Below are 23,439 nucleotides of genomic sequence, written 5' to 3' on the forward strand. Positions count from 1 at the left end.
ATCACACACTCCCGGGGTCAGACACAGAGTGAATCTCCCTCCAGACCGTCCCATCACACACTCCCGGGGTCAGACAGAGAGTGAATCTCCTCCACTCTGTCCCATCACACACTCCCGGGGTCAGACACAGAGTGAATCTCCCTCCACACCGTCCCATCACACACATCCGGGGTCAGACACAGAGTGAAGCTCCCTCCACACCGTCCCATCACACACATCCGGGGTCAGACACAGAGTGAAGCTCCCTCCACACCGTCCCATCACAGACATCCGGGGTCAGACACAGAGTGAAGCTCCATGACACACGGTGTGTCGCACATGGAAATGGGAAGCTCCTATTCACACTCACCATCATGTTGTCGTAGGGGCACTTCACCTCTGGGTGATCTTCAATCTCGAAAACACCCTTGAACTCAAGGGCAATGGAGAATCCCTCCTCCACGCGGATACTGTAATTGCACTGGAGGTTGGATGGATAGGGTGATGGATACTCTGGGCTCATCAGCTCTCCTGACAGCTCGTTGAAGAATTCCTGGCACTGCACTGGAGACAGAAGCCAGAGCAGGAGATGAAGACCCACTCTACATCAGGATTACCCTTGCCATATGCCCCACCCTGATCTCCTTCACGTTCACCTGCCCTTGCGACTTTCATGTAGATCCGCAGTGTAACTCCTAGCAAAAGCTCTTCCCGTGAACCTGACGGTTTCAGATACCCTGCCATCGCTGTGGATTATCATAATTGATGGAGGATTTGGAATGCTGACTGAATGTGATGGTTTCAGATACCCTGCCATCACTGTTTGTTATCACAGCTGATGGTGGATTTGAACTTCTGACTGAATAAGCGGCAGGAGAGCCAGTGGATATTGCTTACAAGGATTTTCAGGGTGTCACAGGGAAGATTCTGGCATGGACAAAGCAGTGGCTGATTGGCAGGAGGCAAAGAGTGGGAATAAAGGGAACCTTTTCTGGCTGGCAGCTGGTGACTAGTGGTGTTCCACAGTGGCCTGTGTTGGGACCAAATCTATTCACGATATATGTCAATGACATGGATAACAGAATGGACGACAAATTTGAGGATGATAAATAGATAGCTGGAAGGGCAGGAGGGGTTGAGGAAGGCTGCAGAAGGACTTAGACAGATGAGGAGAATGGGCAACGAAGTAGCAGATAGAACACAGTGTAGAGAAGTTTATGGTCCTGTACATTGGTAGAAGAAAAAGAGGCAGAGACTATTTTAAACAGGATCAGATTCAGAAATTGGGGATTTGAATGGAATTGGGAGTCCTTGTACAGGATTCCCTAAAGATTAACGTATCAGTTGAGTCTGTGATAAGGAATAGAATATAAAAGCAAGGATGTAATGCAAAGGCTCCAGAAGGGACTGGAATTCTGTCATCAGTTTCCGACAGCTAATCTAAGAAAGGAGGTGCGAGCTTCGGAGTGGGTCCAGAGGAAGTTCACGAGATTGATCCTGGGTATGAAAGGATTAATGCATCAGGAGGGTCTGATGTCTCTGGGCTTGTACTCACTGGAGTTTAGAAGAATGAGGGGGGATCTCATTGTATGAGGAGTGTTTGAAGTCTCTGGGCCTGTACTCACTGGAGTTTAGAAGAATGAGGGGGGATCTCATTGTATGAGGAGTTTTTGAAGTCTCTGGGCCTGTACTCACTGGAGTTTAGAAGAATGAGGGGGGATCTCATTGTATGAGGAGTGTTTGACGCCTCTGGGCCTGTACACAGTGGAGTTTAGAAAAATGAGGGGGGGGGGATCGCGTTGTATGAGGAGTGTTTGAAGTATCTGGGCCTGGACTCACTGGAGTTTAGGCCCAGAGACATCAAATACTCCTCATATAATGAGATCCCGCTCATTCTTCTAAACTCCAGTGAGTACAGGCCCAGAGATATCAAACACTCCTCATACAATGAGATCCCCCCTCATTCTTTAAACTCCAGTGAGTACAGGCCCAGAGACAACAAATACTCCTTATACAATGAGATCCCCCTCATTCTTCTAAACTCCTGTGAGTACAGGCCCAGAGACATCAAACACTCCTCACACAATGAGATCCCCCCTCATTCTTCTAAACTCCAGTGAGTACAGGCCCAGAGACATCAAATACTCCTCATACAATGAGATCCGCCCTCATTCTTTAAACTCCAGTGAGTACAGGCCCAGAGACATCAAATACTCCTCATACAATGAGATCCCACTCATTCTTTAAACTCCAGTGAGTACAGGCCCAGAGACATCAAATACTCCTCATACAATGAGATCCCGCTCATTCTTTAAACTCCAGTGAGTACAGGCCCAAAGACATCAAAAACTCTTCATACAACCAGATCCTCCCCTAATTCCTCTAAACTGCAGTGAGTACAGGCCCAGAGACATCAAACACTCCACATACAATGAGATCCCCCTCATTCCTCTAAACTCCAGTGAGTACAGGCCCAGAGACATCAAACACTCCTCATACAATGAGATTCCCCCCCCTCATTCTTCTAAACTCCAGTGAGTACAGGCCCAGAGACATCAAACACTCCTCATACAATGAGATTCCCCCCCCCTCATTCTTCTAAACTCCAGTGAGTACAGGCAGTTGACTTGAAACACTCCTCATACAATGTGATCCCCCTCTCACTCTTCAAAACGCCGGTGAGTACCATTTCAAATCTCTTTGTATCTTTCCCTTAAGTTAATCATGATGAAGGGTCTCAGCCCTTAACCTTGATAGTGCTTCTCTTATAGATGCTGCATGATCTGCTGTCTTTTAACAGTATTTTGCCTGTGTAATTCCAATTCTGTTATTGTTTGACCCTGCTCTGCCTCAATACACTGTGTAATGATGTGATCTGTGTGAACGATATACAAGACAAGATTGTCAGTGTATCTCGGTACACGTCAACAATAATAAACCAATTCCAATTCTGTTATTGTTTGACCTTGTTCTGCCTCAATACACTGTGTAATGATGTGATCTGTGTGAACGATATACAAGATTGTCACTGTATCTCGGTACACGTCAACAATAATAAACCAATTCCAATTCTGTTATTGTTTGACCTTGTTCTGCCTCAATACACTGTGTAATGATGTGATCTGTGTGAACGATATACAAGACAAGATTGTCACTGTATCTCGATACACGTCAACAATAATAAACCAATTCCAATTCTGTTATTGTTTGTCCTTGTTCTACCTCAATACACTGTGTAATGATGTGATCTGTGTGAACAATATACAAGACAAGATTGTCACTGTATCTCGGTACACGTCAACATAATAAACCAATTCCAATTCTGTTATTGTTTGACCTTGTTCTACCTCAATACACTGTGTAATGATGTGATCTGTGTGAACGATATACAAGACACGATTGTCACTGTATCTCGGTACACGTCAACAACAATAAACCAATTCCAATTCTGTTATTGTTTGTCCTTGTTCTGCCTCAATACACTGTGTAATGATGTGATCTGTGTGAACGATATATAAGACAAGATTGTCACTGTATCTCGGTACACGTCATCAATAATAAACCAATTCCAATTCTGTTATTGTTTGACCTTGCTCTGCCTCAATACACTGTGTAATGATGTGATCTGTGTGAACGATATACAAGATTGTCACTGTATCTCGGTACACGACAACAATAATAAACCAATTCCAATTCTGTTATTGTTTGACCTTGTTCCACCTCAATACACTGTGTAATGATGTGATCTGTGTGAACGATATACAAGACAAGATTGTCACTGTATCTCGGTGCAGGTCAACAATAATAAACCAATTCCAATTCTGTTATTGTTTGACCTTGTTCTGCCTCAATACACTGTGTAATGATGTGATCTGTGTGAACGATATACAAGACAAGATTGTCAGTGTATCTCGGTGCACGTCAACAATAATAAACCAATTCCAGTTTGCCAGCGTTTGGCACAAAACACCTTAAAACTTTCCGATCCATGTATCTGTGGAACTGCCTCTGGCAGCTCGTTCCATCCAGAATATCAACCCCTGAGATCTGCAGCTCTGAGTGGATTTTGAACCAGAGCTACGTTTGTCACAGGTGCATCGGTTTAGTTGGTGGGGAGGAGACAGGTCTCCTGCAAAGGTGTTCGATGCTCCTGCTCTGCGCTAGCCGGCAGGTCACCCTGGGCCAAATTGCAGGACCTGCTCAGCCCCTGGCCATGGGAGCAACCGGTGGATGGTCGTGTGGGCAGCTGGTGCACATCACGTCCTGGTGACTCAATCACTAACGCCAGGCGGACAGTATTGACAATAGCTGGGGTCACCCGAATTGAAAAGACCCTGCTCAAAATGGCAAAGCACTTCTGGGGAGAACTTTGCCAAGGACAATCATGGTCATGGATAGACCTTGATCACACATGTCATGTGACATGCAAATGATGATGATGTCAGATGAAACGCCAAATAATGATGATGCCATACGACAAGGCACATAACAATGATGATGAAACCGAAAAATGAAAATGTGGAGTGAAAAATATCATTTTGCATCAAATCAAATCAGATGCTGCTCTCATCTCACCTTCTCTTTATATATCGCTTGCATCCTCCCTCTCTCATTCGAATGCATCCTCTCTCTCCTTTTCATTTATCTCTCTCTCGTTTCCTCCTTCTCTCCCTCTTTCTCAGTTTCTCTCTCTCCGTTCCCCTTATCTCACTCTCTCTTTCCCTCCCACACATTTTCCCACCCTCCCCACAACTCTAGCTCCCGTAACCCCATCCCCACTCCCTCCAATTCACCTTGGCAGCTCCTGCCGTCGTCCCGAAGCTGGTATCCGCGGCGGCATGCACATTGGTAGCTGCCGAGTGTGTTGTGACACAGATGTTCACACATGGGGACCGACCCCTCTTGAACAGAGCACTCGTCCACATCTGGAACAGAGATCAGCATGATCACATCCCCAGACCACTCACACACCCACAGGGAGAAACTATCCCCACACCGTCCCCTCAAACACTCCCAGAGTGAAACTCCCCCCACACCGTCCCCTCACACACTCCCAGAGTGAAACTCCCCCCACACCGTCCCCTCACACACTCCCAGAGTGAAACTCCCCCCACACCGTCCCCTCACACACTCCCAGAGTGAAACTCCCCCACACCGTCCCCTCACACACTCCCAGAGTGAAACTCCCCCCACACCGTGCCCTGACACACTCCCAGAGTGAAACTCCCCCACACCGTCCCCTCACACACTCCCAGAGTGAAACTACCCCACACCGTCCCCTCACACACTCCCAGAGTGAAACTCCCCCCACACCGTCCCCTCACACACTCCCAGAGTGAAACTCCCCCCACACCGTCCCCTGACACACTCCCAGAGTGAAACTCCCCCCACACCGTCCCCTCACATAGTCCCAGAGTGAAACTCCCCCCACACCGTCCCCTCACACACTCCCAGAGTGAAACTCCCCCCACACCGTCCCCTGACACACTCCCAGAGTGAAACTCCCCCCACACCGTCCCCTCACATAGTCCCAGAGTGAAACTCCCCCCACACCGTCCCCTCACACACTCCCAGAGTGAAACTCCCCCCACACTGTGCCCTGACACACTCCCAGAGTGAAACTCCCCCACACCGTCCCCTCACACACTCCCAGAGTGAAACTCCCCACACACCGTCCCCTCACACACTCCCAGAGTGAAACTCCCCCCACACCGTCCCCTCACACACTCCCAGAGTGAAACTCCCCACACACCGTCCCCTCACACACTCCCAGAGTGAAACTCCCCCACACCGTCCCCTCACACACTCCCAGAGTGAAACTCCCCCACACCGTCCCCTCACACACTCCCAGAGTGAAACTCCCCCACACCGTCCCCTCACACACTCCCAGAGTGAAACTCCCCCACACCGTCCCCTCACACACTCCCAGAGTGAAACTCCCCCACAACGTCCCCTCACACACTCCCAGAGTGAAACTCCCCCACAACGTCCCCTCACACACTCCCAGAGTGAAACTCCCCCACAACGTCCCCTCACACACTCCCAGAGTGAAACTCCCCCACAACGTCCCCTCATACACTCCCAGAGTGAAACTCCCACCACACTGTCCCCTCACACACTCCCAGAGTGAAACTCCCCCACACCGTCCCCTCACACACTCCCAGAGTGAAACTCCCCCCACACCGTCCCCTCACACACTCCCAGAGTGAAACTCCCCCACACCGTCCCCTCACACACTCCCAGAGTGAAACTCCCCCACACCGTCCCCTCACACACTCCCAGAGTGAAACTCCCCCACACCGTCCCCTCACACACTCCCAGAGTGAAACTCCCCCACACCGTCCCCTCACACACTCCCAGAGTGAAACTCCCCCCGCAGTGTCCCCTCACACACTCCCAGAGTGAAACTCCCCCACACCGTCCCCTCACACACTCCCAGAGTGAAACTCCCCCACACCGTCCCCTCACACACTCCCAGAGTGAAACTCCCCCACACCGTGCCCTGACACACTCCCAGAGTGAAACTCCCCCACACCGTCCCCTCACACACTCCCAGAGTGAAACTCCCCCACACCGTCCCCTCACACACTCCCAGAGTGAAACTCCCCCACACCGTCCCCTCACACACTCCCAGAGTGAAACTCCCCCCGCAGTGTCCCCTCACAAACTCCCAGAGTGAAACTCCCCCACACCGTCCCCTCACACACTCCCAGAGTGAAACTCCCCCACACCGTCCCCTCACACACTCCCAGAGTGAAACTCCCCCACACCGTCCCCTCACACACTCCCAGAGTGAAACTCCCCCACACCGTGCCCTGACACACTCCCAGAGTGAAACTCCCCCCACACCGTCCCCTCACACACTCCCAGTGAAACTCACCCGACAGTGTCCCCTCACACACCCCCAGAGTGAAACTCCCCCACACCGTCCCCTCACACACTCCCAGAGTGAAACTCCCCCCACAGTGTCCCCTCACACACTCCCAGAGTGAAACTCCCCCCACAGTGTCCCCTCACACACTCCCAGAGTGAAACTCCCCCACACCGTCCCCTCACACACTCCCAGAGTGAAACTCCCCCCACACCGTCCCCTCACACACTCCCAGAGTGAAACTCCCCCCGCAGTGTCCCCTCACACACTCCCAGAGTGAAACTCCCCCACACCGTCCCCTCACACACTCCCAGAGTGAAACTCCCCCCACACCGTCCCCTCACACACCCCCAGAGTGAAACTCCCCCCACACCGTCCCCTCACACACTCCCAGAGTGAAACTCCCCCCACACCGTCCCCTCATACACTCCCAGAGTGAAACTCCCCCCACACCGTCCCCTCACACACCCCCAGAGTGAAACTCCCCCCACACTGTCCCCTCACACACCCCCAGAGTGAAACTCCCCCCACACCGTCCCCTCACACACTCCCAGAGTGAAACTCCCCCCACACTGTCCCCTCACACACTCCCAGAGTGAAACTCCCCCCACACCGTCCCCTCACACACTCCCAGAGTGAAACTCCCCCGACACTGTCCCCTCACACACTCCCAGAGTGAAACTCCCCCCACACCGTCCCCTCACACACTCCCAGAGTGAAACTCCCCCCACACTGTCCCCTCACACACTCCCAGAGTGAAACTCCCCCCACACCGTCCCCTCACACACTCCCAGAGTGAAACTCCCCCGACACTGTCCCCTCACATAGTCCCGGTTCTGTCGGACTTAGAATTCTTCTCGGATCACCGGCACTTGATGGGCTCCTGTCAGTCCCTTACCAATCGCTTCATAGTAAAGCAGGAATCCAAGGAATTTCCCCTCATTGGAAAAGTCTGACTGGAATTCCAGCTTCATGGTGTTCCCAGTGGATGTCAGGATCTGACCCCTGGGTGGGTTGCCGACGTTGGAGTCGTCATTGCCACAGAAGACGCCGAGAGCTTTCCCCCCGGAGCTGACCTGTCGGGCGGGGACAGGAAGATGGGATTAAAGCCCCACACCATCACACGCAGACACTCACTCACTCTAGTCTGGGCTCTGACTCTCAGTCCCCACACAGACAGAGACACACTCTAATGATTGTTGTCTTCGTGAATGGGATCGCACTCCAGGGGCCTGTTCTGGAAAGGGTGAGCTGTTTGAACTTCCTGGGTCTCTGGGCACCTATCTGGGGCCTGACATGTCAATGCCATCCATGGTGAGGGCACTGCCAGTGAGAGTTGGCCACGGAGATTGCATCCAAGCTGTCTGGGCTTGCGAGCCCAGCTGCAGGGTCCAGTCGTTGTTCAGACCAAACGTCAAAGAGATATCCACCATGTGGCTGTCACGGTGGGATGATTGTTGGTGCCAGGCAGGATGGTTTCGAGTGTCTCAGACTTTACCGTGGGGTGGTCTGAGAGCTGATCCCCTGGTATTTTCATGCAAAACCATCTCCAGGGTTTACAGAGAATGGTGCAGAAATCAAAAAATGTCCAGGGAGCGGCAGTTCTGTGGCTGACAGGGCCTTGTTAATGAGAGAGGTGAGAGGAGAATGGCCGGACTGGTTCAAGCTGACAGGGCCTTGTTAGTGAGAGAGGTGAGAGGAGAATGGCCGGACTGGTTCAAGCTGACAGGGCCTTGTTAGTGAGAGAGGTGAGGGGAGAATGGCCGGACTGGTTCAAGCTGACAGGGCCTTGTTAATGAGAGAGGTGAGAGGAGAATGGCCGGACTGGTTCAAGCTGACAGGGTCTTGTTAGTGAGAGAGGTGAGAGGAGAATGGCCGGACTGGTTCAAGCTGACAGGGCCTTGTTAGTGAGAGAGGTGAGGGGAGAATGGCCGGACTGGTTCAAGCTGACAGGGCCTTGTTAGTGAGAGAGGTGAGAGGAGAATGGCCGGACTGGTTCAAGCTGACAGGGCCTTGTTAGTGAGAGAGGTGAGAGGAGAATGGCCGGACTGGTTCAAGCTGACAGGGCCTTGTTAGTGAGAGAGGTGAGAGGAGAATGGCCGGACTGGTTCAAGCTGACAGGGCCTTGTTAGTGAGAGAGGTGAGAGGAGAACGGCCGGACTGGTTCAAGCTGACAGGGCCTTGTTAATGAGAGAGCTGAGAGGAGAATGGCCGGACTGGTTCAAGCTGACAGGGCCTTGTTAATGAGAGAGGTGAGAGGAGAATGGCTGGACTGGTTCAAGCGGACAGGGCCTTGTTAGTGAGAGAGGTGAGAGGAGAATGGCCGGACTGGTTCAAGCTGACTGGGCCTTGTTAATGAGAGAGGTGAGAGGAGAATGGCCGGACTGGTTCAAGCTGACAGGGCCTTGTTAATGAGAGAGGTGAGAGGAGAATGGCCGGACTGGTTCAAGCTGACAGGGCCTTCTTAATGAGAGAGGTGAGAGGAGAATGGCCGGACTGGTTCAAGCTGACAGGGCCTTGTTAATGAGAGAGGTGAGAGGAGAATGGCCGGACTGGTTCAAGCTGACAGGGCCTTGTTAATGAGGGAGGTGAGAGGAGAATGGCCGGACTGGTTCAAGCTGACAGGGCCTTGTTAATGAGAGAGGTGAGAGGAGAATGGCCGGACTGGTTCAAGCTGACAGGGCCTTGTTAGTGAGAGAGGTGAGAGGAGAATGGCCGGACTGGTTCAAGCTGACAGGGCCTTGTTAGTGAGAGAGGTGAGGGGAGAATGGCCGGACTGATTCAAGCTGACAGGGCCTTGTTAGTGAGAGAGGTGAGAGGAGAATGGCCGGACTGGTTCAAGCTGACAGGGCCTTGTTAATGAGAGAGGTGAGAGGAGAATGGCCGGACTGGTTCAAGCTGACAGGGCCTTGTTAATGAGAGAGGTGAGAGGAGAATGGCCGGACTGGTTCAAGCTGACAGGGCCTTGTTAATGGGAGAGGTGAGAGGAGAATGGCCGGACTGGTTCAAGCTGACAGGGCCTTCTTAATGAGAGAGGTGAGAGGAGAATGGCCGGACTGGTTCAAGCTGACAGGGCCTTGTTAATGAGAGAGGTGAGAGGAGAATGGCCGGACTGGTTCAAGCTGACAGGGCCTTGTTAGTGAGAGAGGTGAGGGGAGAATGGCCGGACTGGTTCAAGCTGACAGGGCCTTGTTAATGAGAGAGGTGAGAGGAGAATGGCCGGACTGGTTCAAGCTGACAGGGCCTTGTTAATGAGAGAGGTGAGAGGAGAATGGCCGGACTGGTTCAAGCTGACAGGGCCTGGTTAATGAGAGAGGTGAGAGGAGAATGGCCGGACTGGTTCAAGCTGACGGGGCCTTGTTAGTGAGAGAGGTGAGAGGAGAATGGCCGGACTGGTTCAAGCTGACAGGGCCTTGTTAATGAGAGAGGTGAGAGGAGAATGGCCGGACTGGTTCAAGCTGACAGGGCCTTGTTAATGAGAGAGGTGAGAGGAGAATGGCCGGACTGATTCAAGCTGACAGGGCCTTGTTAGTGAGAGAGGTGAGAGGAGAATGGCCGGACTGGTTCAAGCTGACAGGGCCTTGTTAGTGAGAGAGGTGAGAGGAGAATGGCCGGACTGGTTCAAGCTGACAGGGCCTTGTTAGTGAGAGAGGTGAGAGGAGAATGGCCGGACTGGTTCAAGCTGACAGGGCCTTGTTAGTGAGAGAGGTGAGAGGAGAATGGCCGGACTGGTTCAAGCTGACAGGGCCTTGTTAATGAGAGAGGTGAGAGGAGAATGGCCGGACTGGTTCAAGCTGACAGGGCCTTGTTAATGAGAGAGGTGAGGGGAGAATGGCCGGACTGGTTCAAGCTGACAGGGCCTTGTTAGTGAGAGAGGTGAGAGGAGAATGGCCGGACTGGTTCAAGCGGACAGGGCCTTGTTAGTGAGAGAGGTGAGAGGAGAATGGCCGGACTGGTTCAAGCTGACAGGGCCTTGTTAATGAGAGAGGTGAGAGGAGAATGGCCGGACTGGTTCAAGCTGACAGGGCCTTGTTAGTGAGAGAGGTGAGAGGAGAATGGCCGGACTGGTTCAAGCTGACTGGGCCTTGATAATGAGAGAGGTGAGAGGAGAATGGCCGGACTGGTTCAAGCTGACTGGGCCTTGTTAATGAGAGAGGTGAGAGGAGAATGGCCGGACTGGTTCAAGCTGACAGGGCCTTGTTAATGAGAGAGGTGAGAGGAGAATGGCCGGACTGGTTCAAGCTGACAGGGCCTTCTTAATGAGAGAGGTGAGAGGAGAATGGCCGGACTGGTTCAAGCTGACAGGGCCTTGTTAATGAGAGAGGTGAGAGGAGAATGGCCGGACTGGTTCAAGCTGACAGGGCCTTGTTAATGAGGGAGGTGAGAGGAGAATGGCCGGACTGGTTCAAGCTGACAGGGCCTTGTTAATGAGAGAGGTGAGAGGAGAATGGCCGGACTGGTTCAAGCTGACAGGGCCTTGTTAGTGAGAGAGGTGAGAGGAGAATGGCCGGACTGGTTCAAGCTGACAGGGCCTGGTTAATGAGAGAGGTGAGAGGAGAATGGCCGGACTGGTTCAAGCTGACTGGGCCTTGTTAATGAGAGAGGTGAGAGGAGAATGGCCGGACTGGTTCAAGCTGACAGGGCCTTGTTAGTGAGAGAGGTGAGAGGAGAATGGCCGGACTGGTTCAAGCTGACAGGGCCTTGTTAGTGAGAGAGGTGAGGGGAGAATGGCCGGACTGGTTCAAGCTGACAGGGCCTTGTTAGTGAGAGAGGTGAGAGGAGAATGGCCGGACTGGTTCAAGCTGACAGGGCCTTGTTAGTGAGAGAGGTGAGGGGAGAATGGCCGGACTGGTTCAAGCTGACAGGGCCTTGTTAGTGAGAGAGGTGAGAGGAGAATGGCCGGACTGGTTCAAGCTGACAGGGCCTTGTTAGTGAGAGAGGTGAGAGGAGAATGGCCGGACTGGTTCAAGCTGACAGGGCCTTGCTAGTGAGAGAGGTGAGAGGAGAATGGCCGGACTGGTTCAAGCTGACAGGGCCTTGTTAGTGAGAGAGGTGAGAGGAGAATGGCCGGACTGGTTCAAGCTGACAGGGCCTTGCTAGTGAGAGAGGTGAGAGGAGAATGGCCGGACTGGTTCAAGCTGACAGGGCCTTGTTAGTGAGAGAGGTGAGAGGAGAATGGCCGGACTGGTTCAAGCTGACAGGGTCTTGTTAGTGAGAGAGGTTAGGGGAGAATGGCCGGACTGGTTCAAGCTGACAGGGCCTTGTTAGTGAGAGAGGTGAGAGGAGAATGGCCGGACTGGTTCAAGCTGACAGGGCCTTGTTAATGAGAGAGGTGAGAGGAGAATGGCCGGACTGGTTCAAGCTGACAGGGCCTTGTTAGTGAGAGAGGTGAGAGGAGAATGGCCGGACTGGTTCAAGCTGACAGGGCCTTGTTAGTGAGAGAGGTGAGAGGAGAATGGCCGGACTGGTTCAAGCTGACAGGGCCTTGTTAGTGAGAGAGGTGAGAGGAGAATGGCCGGACTGGTTCAAGCTGACAGGGCCTTGTTAGTGAGAGAGGTGAGGGGAGAATGGCCGGACTGGTTCAAGCTGACAGGGCCTTGTTAGTGAGAGAGGTGAGGGGAGAATGGCCGGACTGGTTCAAGCTGACAGGGCCTTGTTAATGAGAGAGGTGAGAGGAGAATGGCCGGACTGGTTCAAGCTGACAGGGCCTTGTTAGTGAGAGAGGTGAGAGGAGAATGGCCGGACTGGTTCAAGCTGACAGGGCCTTGTTAATGAGAGAGGTGAGAGGAGAATGGCCGGACTGGTTCAAGCTGACAGGGCCTTGTTAGTGAGAGAGGTGAGAGGAGAATGGCCGGACTGGTTCAAGCTGACAGGGCCTTGTTAATGAGAGAGGTGAGAGGGGAATGGCCGGACTGGTTCAAGCTGACAGGGCCTTGTTAATGAGAGAGGTGAGAGGAGAATGTCCGGACTGGTTCAAGCTGACAGGGCCTTGTTAATGAGAGAGGTGAGAGGAGAATGGCCGGACTGGTTCAAGCTGACAGGGCCTTGTTAGTGAGAGAGGTTAGGGGAGAATGTCCGGACTGGTTCAAGCGGACAGGGCCTTGTTAATGAGAGAGGTGAGGGGAGAATGGCCGGACTGGTTCAAGCTGACAGGGCCTTGTTAGTGAGAGAGGTGAGAGGAGAATGGCCGGACTGGTTCAAGCTGACAGGGCCTTGTTAGTGAGAGAGGTGAGAGGAGAATGGCCGGACTGGTTCAAGCTGACAGGGCCTTGTTAGTGAGAGAGGTGAGAGGAGAATGGCCGGACTGGTTCAAGCGGACAGGGCCTTGTTAATGAGAGAGGTGAGAGGAGAATGGCCGGACTGGTTCAAGCTGACAGGGCCTTGTTAGTGAGAGAGGTGAGAGGAGAATGGCCGGACTGGTTCAAGCTGACAGGGCCTTGTTAGTGAGAGAGGTGAGAGGAGAATGGCCGGACTGGTTCAAGCGGACAGGGCCTTGTTAATGAGAGAGGTGAGGGGAGAATGTCCGGACTGGTTCAAGCTGACAGGGCCTTGTTAGTGAGAGAGGTGAGAGGAGAATGGCCGGACTGGTTCAAGCTGACAGGGCCTTGTTAATGAGAGAGGTGAGAGGAGAATGGCCGGACTGGTTCAAGCTGACAGGGCCTTGTTAATGAGAGAGGTGAGAGGAGAATGGCCGGACTGGTTCAAGCTGACAGGGCCTTGTTAATGAGAGAGGTGAGGGGAGAATGGCCGGACTGGTTCAAGCTGACAGGGCCTTGTTAATGAGAGAGGTGAGGGGAGAATGGCCGGACTGGTTCAAGCTGACAGGGCCTTGTTAATGAGAGAGGTGAGAGGAGAATGGCCGGACTGGTTCAAGCTGACAGGGCCTTGTTAGTGAGAGAGGTGAGAGGAGAATGGCCGGACTGGTTCAAGCTGACAGGGCCTTGTTAGTGAGAGAGGTTAGGGGAGAATGTCCGGACTGGTTCAAGCGGACAGGGCCTTGTTAATGAGAGAGGTGAGAGGAGAATGTCCGGACTGGTTCAAGCGGACAGGGCCTTGTTAATGAGAGAGGTGAGAGGAGAATGGCCGGACTGGTTCAAGCTGACAGGGCCTTGTTAATGAGAGAGGTGAGAGGAGAATGTCCGGACTGGTTCAAGCGGACAGTGACTCAAATAACCACACGTCACAACAGTGGTGTGCAGAGGAGCATCTCTGAACTCACAACACGTCGAACCTCAAAGTGGACGGGCCAGTGCCACAGAAGACCACAAACATACACGCCATGGCAACTCTCACACACACACAGAAGGACAAACAGACACACACACACATACACACTCAACAGACACGCATATACACAGAGAGACAAACACACACACAAAAAGACAGACAGCCACACATGGAGCAAAAGACAAACAGACACACACACTCAAAACACAGACACGCATATACACAGACACACACAGAGAGAAAGACATAAAAACAGAAACACAGAGCGAAAGACAAACAGATGCACTCACAGAGAAAGACAGACACACACACACAGTCAAAGCACAGATACACACACACACACACACACACACACACACACACACACACACACTTAAAGCATTGACATACCCACACCCACCCACACTTAATCAAAGCACAGAGACACAAAAACAGAGAGACAGACACACACACACTCTTACAGACTCAAATACACACACCCTCACACAGTCAGTGCATGTCTGGACACCCGCCACCCCTTCCCCTCAGGCCATCACTCCTACCTTGAGCCGATCGTACACACAGTCCTGGGACGGCTCCAGCTGGAAGTGGCGGAAGTGCAGCTGGACCCGATAGCCGAGGGGCACGCCGATCGTCCATTCGCTCTGGTTCTTGTTGGGATAGGAGGATGGGTAGCCAGGCGAGGTAATCTCCCCAAACATGGAGCTGCCATGGCTACTGGTCACAAGGGCCAACACCGAGACCAGCAGGGACCACCTGGGCAGAGAGAAGAGGGTGCCCTCAACAACAGCCTTCCAGAGAACATTTCCCTCCACCCCACCCCACCACTCCCCTCCCGTCCCTCACTCTTTCTGGGATTCTACAGCAGTCCCTTCAGCCCTTCTGTTTCGTGCATAAAGTTATTATAAATGTACAAACAGATTACTGTTGACGTGTACCGAGATACAGTGACAATCTTGTCTTGTATATCGTTCACACAGATCACATCATTACACAGTGTATTGAGGTGGAACAAGGTCAAACAATAACAGAGTTGGAATTGGTTTATTATTGTTGACGTGTACCGAGATACAGTGACAATCTTGTCTTGTATATCGTTCACACAGATCACATCATTACACAGTGTATTGAGGCAGAACAAGGTCAAACAATAACAGAATTGGAATTGGTTTATTATTGTTGACGTGTACCGAGATACAGTGACAATCTTGTCTTGTATATCGTTCACACAGATCACATCATTACACAGTGTATTGAGGCAGAACAAGGTCAAACAATAACAGAATTGGAATTGGTTTATTATTGTTGACGTGTACCGAGATACAGTGACAATCTTGTCTTGTATATCGTTCACACAGATCACATCATTACACAGTGTATTGAGGCAGAACAAGGTCAAACAATAACAGAATTGGAATTGGTTTATTATTGTTGACGTGTACCGAGATACAGTGACAATCTTGTATATCGTTCACACAGATCACATCATTACACAGTGTATTGAGGTGGAACAAGGTCAAACAATAACAGAATTGGAATTGGTTTATTATTGTTGACGTCTACCAAGATACAGTGACAATCTTGTATATCGTTCACACAGATCACATCATTACACAGTGTATTGAGGTAGAACAAGGTCAAACAATAACAGAATTGGAATTGGTTTATTATTGTTGACGTGTACCGAGATACAGTGACAATCTTGTCTTGTATATCGTTCACACAGATCACATCATTACACAGTGTATTGAGGTGGAACAAGGTCAAACAATAACAGAATTGGAATTGGTTTATTATTGTTGACGTGTACCGAGATACAGTGACAATCTTGTCTTGTATATCGTTCACACAGATCACATCATTACACAGTGTATTGAGGTAGAACAAGGTCAAATAATAACAGAATTGGAATTGGTTTATTATTGTTGATGTGTACCGAGATACAGTGACAATCTTGTCTTGTATATCGTTCACACAGATCACATCATTACACAGTGTATTGAGGCAGAACAAGGTCAAACAATAACAGAATTGGAATTGGTTTATTATTGTTGATGTGTACCGAGATACAGTGACAATCTTGTCTTGTATATCGTTCACACAGATCACATCATTACACAGTGTATTGAGGCAGAACAAGGTCAAATAATAACAGAATTGGAATTGGTTTATTATTGTTGATGTGTACCGAGATACAGTGACAAACTTGTCTTGTATATCGTTCACACAGATCACATCATTACACAGTGTATTGAGGTGGAACAAGGTCAAACAATAACAGAATTGGAATTGGTTTTTTTATTGTTGACGTGTACCGAGATACAGTGACAAACTTGTCTTGTATATCGTTCACACAGATCACATCATTACACAGTGTATTGAGGCAGAACAAGGTTAAACAATAACAAATTGTAGAGTCACAGTTGGAGAGAAAGTGCCGAGGAGGCAGACAGTGAGGTACGAGGTCATAACTAAGTAGAGTGTGAACCCAAGTTATCTTATCGTACTGGGAAATCATTCATTTTTTCTATAACAACAGTGTGAAGACTTCTTTGAAGTTGGTGGGACAAGCTATCAGGCTTTTGTATCTTCTAGTCTATAAGGGGAGAGATGAGAGAATGCCTGGGGTGGGTGGGGGTTTTTAGTTGCATTGACCGAGGCAATGGGAAGTGTAGGCTGAGTCGACGGAGGGGTGGTTGGTTTCCGTGATGTAGTGAGCTGTACCCACAACTCTCTGCAGTCTGCCACAGTCATGGGCAGAGCCATCACTGTACCTGATACGTTGAGTGCATGGTTGCTTTGGTAAGCGTCGATGGGGACGTGCTAAGTTTCTTTAGCCTGCTGAGGAAGTGGAGGCGTTGCTCAATGCGTTGGGGTCAGGGCAGACCACTGCTGCTGCTCTCTCCACCTCAGCACCGTTGATGAAGACAAGGACGCTCAGCCCTTCCTGCTGACTGTCCGCGAGCCCTAACGATACTCGACCTCATCCGCCCTCCAATCCCTCATCGCTCTCCGAGTCCCTCTCAAACACTGTCGATGCACGCACCTCCGCCACTTTCCTCATTCCACCCCCCTCGGTAAAGCTATCAGTTAAAGCTCAAAGTGAATTTATCATCAAAGTGCATTTGCTGTCTGTCACCATAAAGAACCGTGAGGTGAACCTGGGCATACTCAACAAACCTGTAACAGAATCAATGAAAGAGTGCCCCGACTCGGGCACTCGGCCACAGGCACAAACTGGGCAAGTACCAAGAGATAGTAATGATAAATAAATAACAATGAATATCAAGAGCATGAGATGAGGAGCCCTTGAAAGTGAGTCCATAGGTTGTGGGAACATTCCAATGACGGGGCGAGTGAAGTTGAGTGAACTTCTCCCCTTTTGTTCAGGAGCCTGATGTCTGAGGGGTAATAACTGTTCCTGACCCTGGTGGTGTGGGTCCTCAGGCTCCTGTACGTTCTTTGGGCTGGCAGCAGCATGGTCTGGTTACTGGGGGTCCTGATGATGGATGCTGATTTCCTGCAGCAGCGTTTCACTAGCGGTGGGGAGGGCCGGGCCGCATCCACTACCTTTCGAAGGGTTTTCCGTTGAGGGGCACTGGTGTCTCCCTGTGCAGCCGGTCAGAACACTCGCCGCCACACTCCGCACATCTTCAGAAGCTTGTCGCGGTTTCAGACGACAAGCCCCGATCTATGCGAACTCCTAAAGATGCTTCCATGCACTCTTCACAGCGGACTTAAACTTCTCCCCTGTTCAGTCTTAAACGCCCCACCCTACCTGAAAGATCCGGTACCCACCCGATCTCTGTGCCTCTGTATGGTCACCCCTCTCTCCCTCCTGCTTTCCCGTGGAAGTACTCCGACCTCTCTTCCGGAGCACGGGACAGAGTCATCACAGCACCCGCGTCTCCATGGCCTCGCAGTGTCCCGGGACACCAGCCTGAAGACACACACTCAGCGGAGCGTCTTCCCACCCTGCATCCGATTTCTGAACGGCCCGTGACCGCCGCCTCACTACCTCTCTCACTGTCGTTTGTCGGTCGGAGCTGACCGTCCCAGCTGTCCAGATACGCGAAGCCCGGGCAGTATGGTATGGAGGGCGAACTGTCACCCCCCCCCCCCCACCCGTCTGATGAACCCACAGACCGATGCTGGTACCAGCAGTCTGCCGGTCGGCCTTGAACACAACGGAGGACTGCCTGCCTGCCCCGGGGACTCCGGCTCCCGGTTTTTCCCTGTGAGCGGGTGCAGCCGCAAGGCAGCGGAGACCAGAGCCGTCCTTGGCCCGGACGGGCGGCCCGAAGCGACTGGTTTGTAAGGCGCCGGCGACCCTCCCTTGGCCGTGCTCCTGTCAAGTAGAGACGGGCAGGAGCCGGTGCTGTTGGTTGTCAGAGGCTGTGGGGGACACAGCACGCCGCTGAACCAGCGGTGGGAGCCTGTCCCCGTTGCCAGCGCCGGCCATAACGACCTTTAGGAACCACCGTAACCATTCACGGTTCATCACCGGGCATTGCAACGTACACAGGACCGAAGCCGGCGACATTGAACCCGATTCCGGCCCCTCGAAAGCATGTGTCCGCTCGGGCTGAAGGTCAGCTGCTGCGAGGGCCGGACGAGTGGCTTCGCAACAGCCCCCTCGCACTCAGGCCGGGCAACTGACGGGAGGGGCTTCAGGGAGCGCGGTCAGGCCGCTCCTCACCGTGCGATGCCCGGCTGCCGCCAGTTCCTGGGCCCCAGCAGCGCCCAGGGTCCGTCCGGAGCCCAGTGCGGCATCGCCGAGGGGGCTGGCCGGCGTCTGCCCTCCGGCGGCGGTTCGAGGAGATCTGCCGGGTATTCAGACATTCCCGGCCGTACGTCCGGATTGCATCACCGCAGTGGCGGGGTGGGATGCCGAGGGGTGTCGAGTCGGGAACTGCCCTCCCTCTCCCCCTCCCCACCTTCGAGGGCCGCCCCAGCATTGGAATGTTCCCACAACCTATGGAGTCACTGTCAAGGACTCTTCATCTCAGAATCTTGATATTCATTGTCATTTATTTATCATTATTATTTTTTCTTTTTGTATTTGCACAGTTCGTTGTCTTCTACACTAATTGCTGAGTCTTCAATTGCTTCTGTTGTGGTTGTGATAAGACCATAAGACATAGGAGCAGAACGAGGCCGTTCGGCCCATCAAGTCTGCTCCACCATTCCAGCATGGCTGATCCCGGATCCCACTCAACCCCGTACACCTGCCATCTCGCCGTATCCTTTGTTGCCCCGACTGATCAACTTCCGCCTTAAATGTACCCACGGGCTTGGCCTCCGCCGCAGTCTGTGGCAGATTCACAACCGTCTTCCTCCTTACCTCCGTTCTCAAGGGTCACCCCCTCGATTTTGAGGCTGTTCCCTCTGGTTCTGGATATCCCCACCATAGGAAACATTCTTCTCACATCCACCATATCTAGGCCTTTCAACATTCAGTAGGTTTCAATGAGGTCCCATTCCAATGAGTACAGGACCAAAGCTACCAAACACTTCTCCTATGTTAACCCCTTCATTCCCAGAACCATCCTCGTGAACCTCCTTTGCACTCTCTCCAGTGACAACACATGCTTTCTGAGATGTGGGTCCCAAAACTGTAGACAATACTCCCAAGTGCGGCCCGACTAGTGTCTTATAAAGGCTCAGCATTATCTCTTTGCTTTTTATATTCTACTCCCCTTGAAATAAATGCCAACATCACATTTGCCTTCTTTACCACAGATTCAACCTGTAAGTTAACCTTCTGAGAGTCTAGAACGAGGACTCCTAAATCCCGTTGTGCCTCTGATGTTTCAACCTTCTCCCCATTTAGATAACAGTTCCTTTTACCAAAACGCATTATCCCATTTCCCAACACATTTTCCATTTCCCAACACTGTATTCCATTTGCCACTTTTTGCCCATTCTTCCAATTTGTCTAATCCCTGCTGCAATCGCATTGCCTCCTCAGCACTACCTACCCCTCCAGCTAGTCTATAGATTTGTTGAGTATGCAGGCAAGAATATGTCCCTGGTGACCTCGCCGTACTTTGATAATAAAGTTGCTTTCGACTTTGAGGTAGTGCTTCAAGAAGGTGGCTGAGGATGCCGATCACATGGGACTGGCCCTCTTTCCGTTACTACCCATTGGGAAGGAGGTACAGGAGCCTGAAGACCAACACTCTGTGTTTGAGGACAATCCGCCATCGGATTTCTGACCAGCCAGTGAACACTGCCTCACTATTCCGCTTCTGCAAGATTTGTTTATTTATCTGCAGTATTGAAAGTCATAGTAACTTTTTATGCCACAAGCAACACATTTCACGATGTCCATCGGTGACAATGCACCTGATTCTTGTTCTGATTTTGAGAATAAAATAAAGCGAGTAAGGGTTTTCTATTTTTGTGTATTCCGATACAGTGCGGAATAGGCCACGCCAGCCAGTAACCCCCAATTTAATCCTAGACTGATCACTGGCCAATCTGCAATGACCTACCAACCAATCGGTGTTTAGACGGTGGGAAGAAACCAGAGCACCCGGAGGAAACCCACGCGATCACGGGGAGAGAGCGTACAAACTCCTGACAGGCAGCGGTGGGAATTGGCAAGGCCTGAAGACTAACTGGGCATACTGTGTGCAGTCCTGGTCACCGACCTACAGGAAAGATGTCTATAAGATTGAAAGAGTGCAGATGTTAGCGGGACTCGAAGACCTGAAAGGCTTTGATGCGGGGGAATGCGGAGAGACCTTATAGAGGTTTACAAAATCAAGAGGGGTAGAGGTAGAACGCAAGCAGACTTTCTCCCCCCAGGTTGGATGGGACTAGAACTCGAGGTCATGGGTTAAGGGTGAAAGGTGAAATGTTTAAGGGGAACCTGAGGGGTCCAGCTCACAGAGGCTGGTGTGGGTGTGGAACGATGTGGTGGGTGCAGGTTTGATTGCAACATCAGTTTGGATAGACTGGGAGGGGTATGGTGGGCTACGGTCTGGGGACAGGGACTAGGCAGAAGGCTGGCACAGACTAGATGGGCCTAATGGCCTGTGGTGCTCAATGACTCTATGAGCAGAAATGAGTGCTCAGTGTCAGCAAGAGGCCCCGTTTCTCTGCCATGTCTCTGTGTGATGTAAAGTCCTGCCCCTGGGTGCCCTCTCTCGCACCCTCTCTCCTGTACCATGCTCTCTGGAGTTCACTGTTCTCTCAATGCATCTCGCGCAGAGTTCAGCCAGGGTCGTACAGACCTCCCGCTGTATCTGCCTCCAGAGCCCAGGACCCCACGTGTGGTGACAACCACTTCCTCCCCCGGTGACTGTCTCTCTCTCTCTCCTCTGCCTCTCTATCCCCTTCTCTCACTCTCTCTCCTGTACACTTTTTCTCCAATCTCTTTCTCCCCGTCTCTCCCCATCCACCTCTCTCTCCTTTCTCTCCCCTCTCCTTCTTTCTTCCTTTCTCTCTGTCCTCTTCTGTCTCTCTCCACTTAAACACTTTGTCCTCTCTCTCTTCCCCTCCCCTCTCCTCTCACAATCTCTTTACCTCTCCTCTTCTATTTCTCTCCCTTCTCCTCCATTTCCCCTTCTCGCTGCCCTCTTTCTCTATCCTTCCTGTCTGCCCTGCCTGTCTCTCCCATCTCTTTCTCCCCGTCTCTCCCCCTCCCCTCTGTCTCCTCTCTCTCACTCTGCAACACTTGTAACCTCCTCTTCCCCTCAACCAGCTCCCGAACCACATGGTAATTCTGCCCTCCGCTCCCCTTTTCCCCTCTCAGCTAAAGTAGGGCAGCCTACTTCGTCTCAGAGTTACACAGTGCCTGCAGCCCAATGTTCACAGCTCGCCTCTCTCTCCCCCAACCCCGCCTGCCTGCATTCAGCTCACAACACCCCCTGCAAACCGCTCCTATCCCCAGATCTGTTTCTCAAACGCCCTACCGCTACCTGCTTGAACCGCTTCCTGTAGCAGCTCGCTGTGTGCAGCCGCCGCCCCTGCGTGGAAACTTCCGTCTGCAGGCCCCCGTTTCAACCTCACCTCAAAGCCCTTTAACAGCTCAAAGTCTTTTTTTAGTTTATCAAAGTACGTAAATGTTACCATATACGAACATGGTATATGTTCTCTCGGAAGGATTTACAGGAAAGTAAATGTAGTGGATTTTATGAAAAAGAAACTGTACATCATAAAGACTGACTGAAAAAAAAACACAAAGGGCAAAACAAGATATTTTAAACTAATTTACATTGTGTGTTGCTTTAAACGTCAGATTCTGGTTAATTGGGCCATGGATTAATCGGGGCAGCCGCTTATTTGGGACAACTCGTCGAGAACGGATTCCCTTCGTTTATTTGGGACACCGCGCCACCTAATTGGGATAGGAGACTGTTACCGATCAGTTTCTAACTAGCCATGAGACCGAGGAGCAGAATCTGGCCATTCGGCCCATCGGATCCGCTCCGTCAATCCATCACGGCCGATCCCCGATCCTTCTCGCCTCATCCTTTGATGCCCAGTCGTGTGGGCGTCGGCGTGCTCAGAGCGAGCAGTTTTGAAACAGTGTCACTTGCGTGTGCATGTGTTGATGAAAAAAACAGCGATTTTCGTAACTGATAGTCAGCGAGAAATAAGCAATGAGGCAATTGCGGTTTCAAGTCGAGTACTCAGGGCTGGCGATGCCAAGGGCTGGGGGAAGGGGGGAAATGAAAAGTTTCACTATTTCAACGCAGAGGTTGAATCACCTTGAATGCTACGATGAAGGTGATTTGGAGGATGCATTGTGTGAAGGCAGTCAGTGTGAGGGATTTGTCAATCAAAACACGTGCACACAGGCACTGCTGTGCTGTCATTGTTGTTCAAAGTTGTTCTATATTCATTTAAATACATAACTTGTTACTCTCTTAGATGGTGCTTTTATTAAATACAGCTTTTTAACTATTTCCATAAAACTTTTGCTGAGTGGGATAGTCACGATGTTCAGTAGTTCAATGGTTAAGTGTCAGGGTAAGTTTACAAGATCCAACCTGAAACTGATACTCTCCACAGACACCCTCAAAGCCAGAGGATGAATGAAGAAAAAATTGTAAGAGCCCCAAAACTTAAGCCCTCCCCACACAAACAGCATTAACTCTCCCTCCCCCGCACTATTCCAGCATGAAGCAGCCACATTCCCTCCACCCACCCTGTCAGCAGCAGCAAAGCCCCCAAAGAGAGACCGTGGTCTACAGTGGCAGAAACAAACTGCTCACTCCGGCATTGTCCACGGCCCACAGGCTCTGTCTGTCCCCCTCTCTGTCTCTCTCTCTCTTTCTCGTGCTCTCTCTCTCTCCCTCTCTCTCTGTCTCCCTCTCTCTCTGTCCCCCCTCTCTCTCTATCTCTCTCTC

At 51.5% G+C, this 23,439-nt stretch overlaps 1 protein-coding gene across 1 annotated transcript; it reads right to left on the reverse strand.

The window, feature by feature from the left end:
- Positions 1-349: 349 nt before the first annotated feature.
- LOC132387270 (complement C1r-B subcomponent-like) lies at positions 350-20,419 on the reverse strand (the record flags this gene model as incomplete). The annotated part of the gene is made up of 5 exons (XM_059959620.1): positions 18,777-20,419; positions 14,620-14,833; positions 7,749-7,926; positions 4,773-4,904; positions 350-543 (listed from the first exon to the last, which is right to left on the reverse strand). Coding segments are annotated over exons 1-5 (861 nt in total), but the record flags the coding sequence as incomplete, so codon positions are not given.
- Between the last annotated feature and the right edge of the window lie 3,020 nt (positions 20,420-23,439).

This window comes from Hypanus sabinus, unplaced genomic scaffold (assembly GCF_030144855.1).
Source record: "Hypanus sabinus isolate sHypSab1 unplaced genomic scaffold, sHypSab1.hap1 scaffold_168, whole genome shotgun sequence".
NCBI lineage: Eukaryota > Metazoa > Chordata > Chondrichthyes > Myliobatiformes > Dasyatidae > Hypanus > Hypanus sabinus.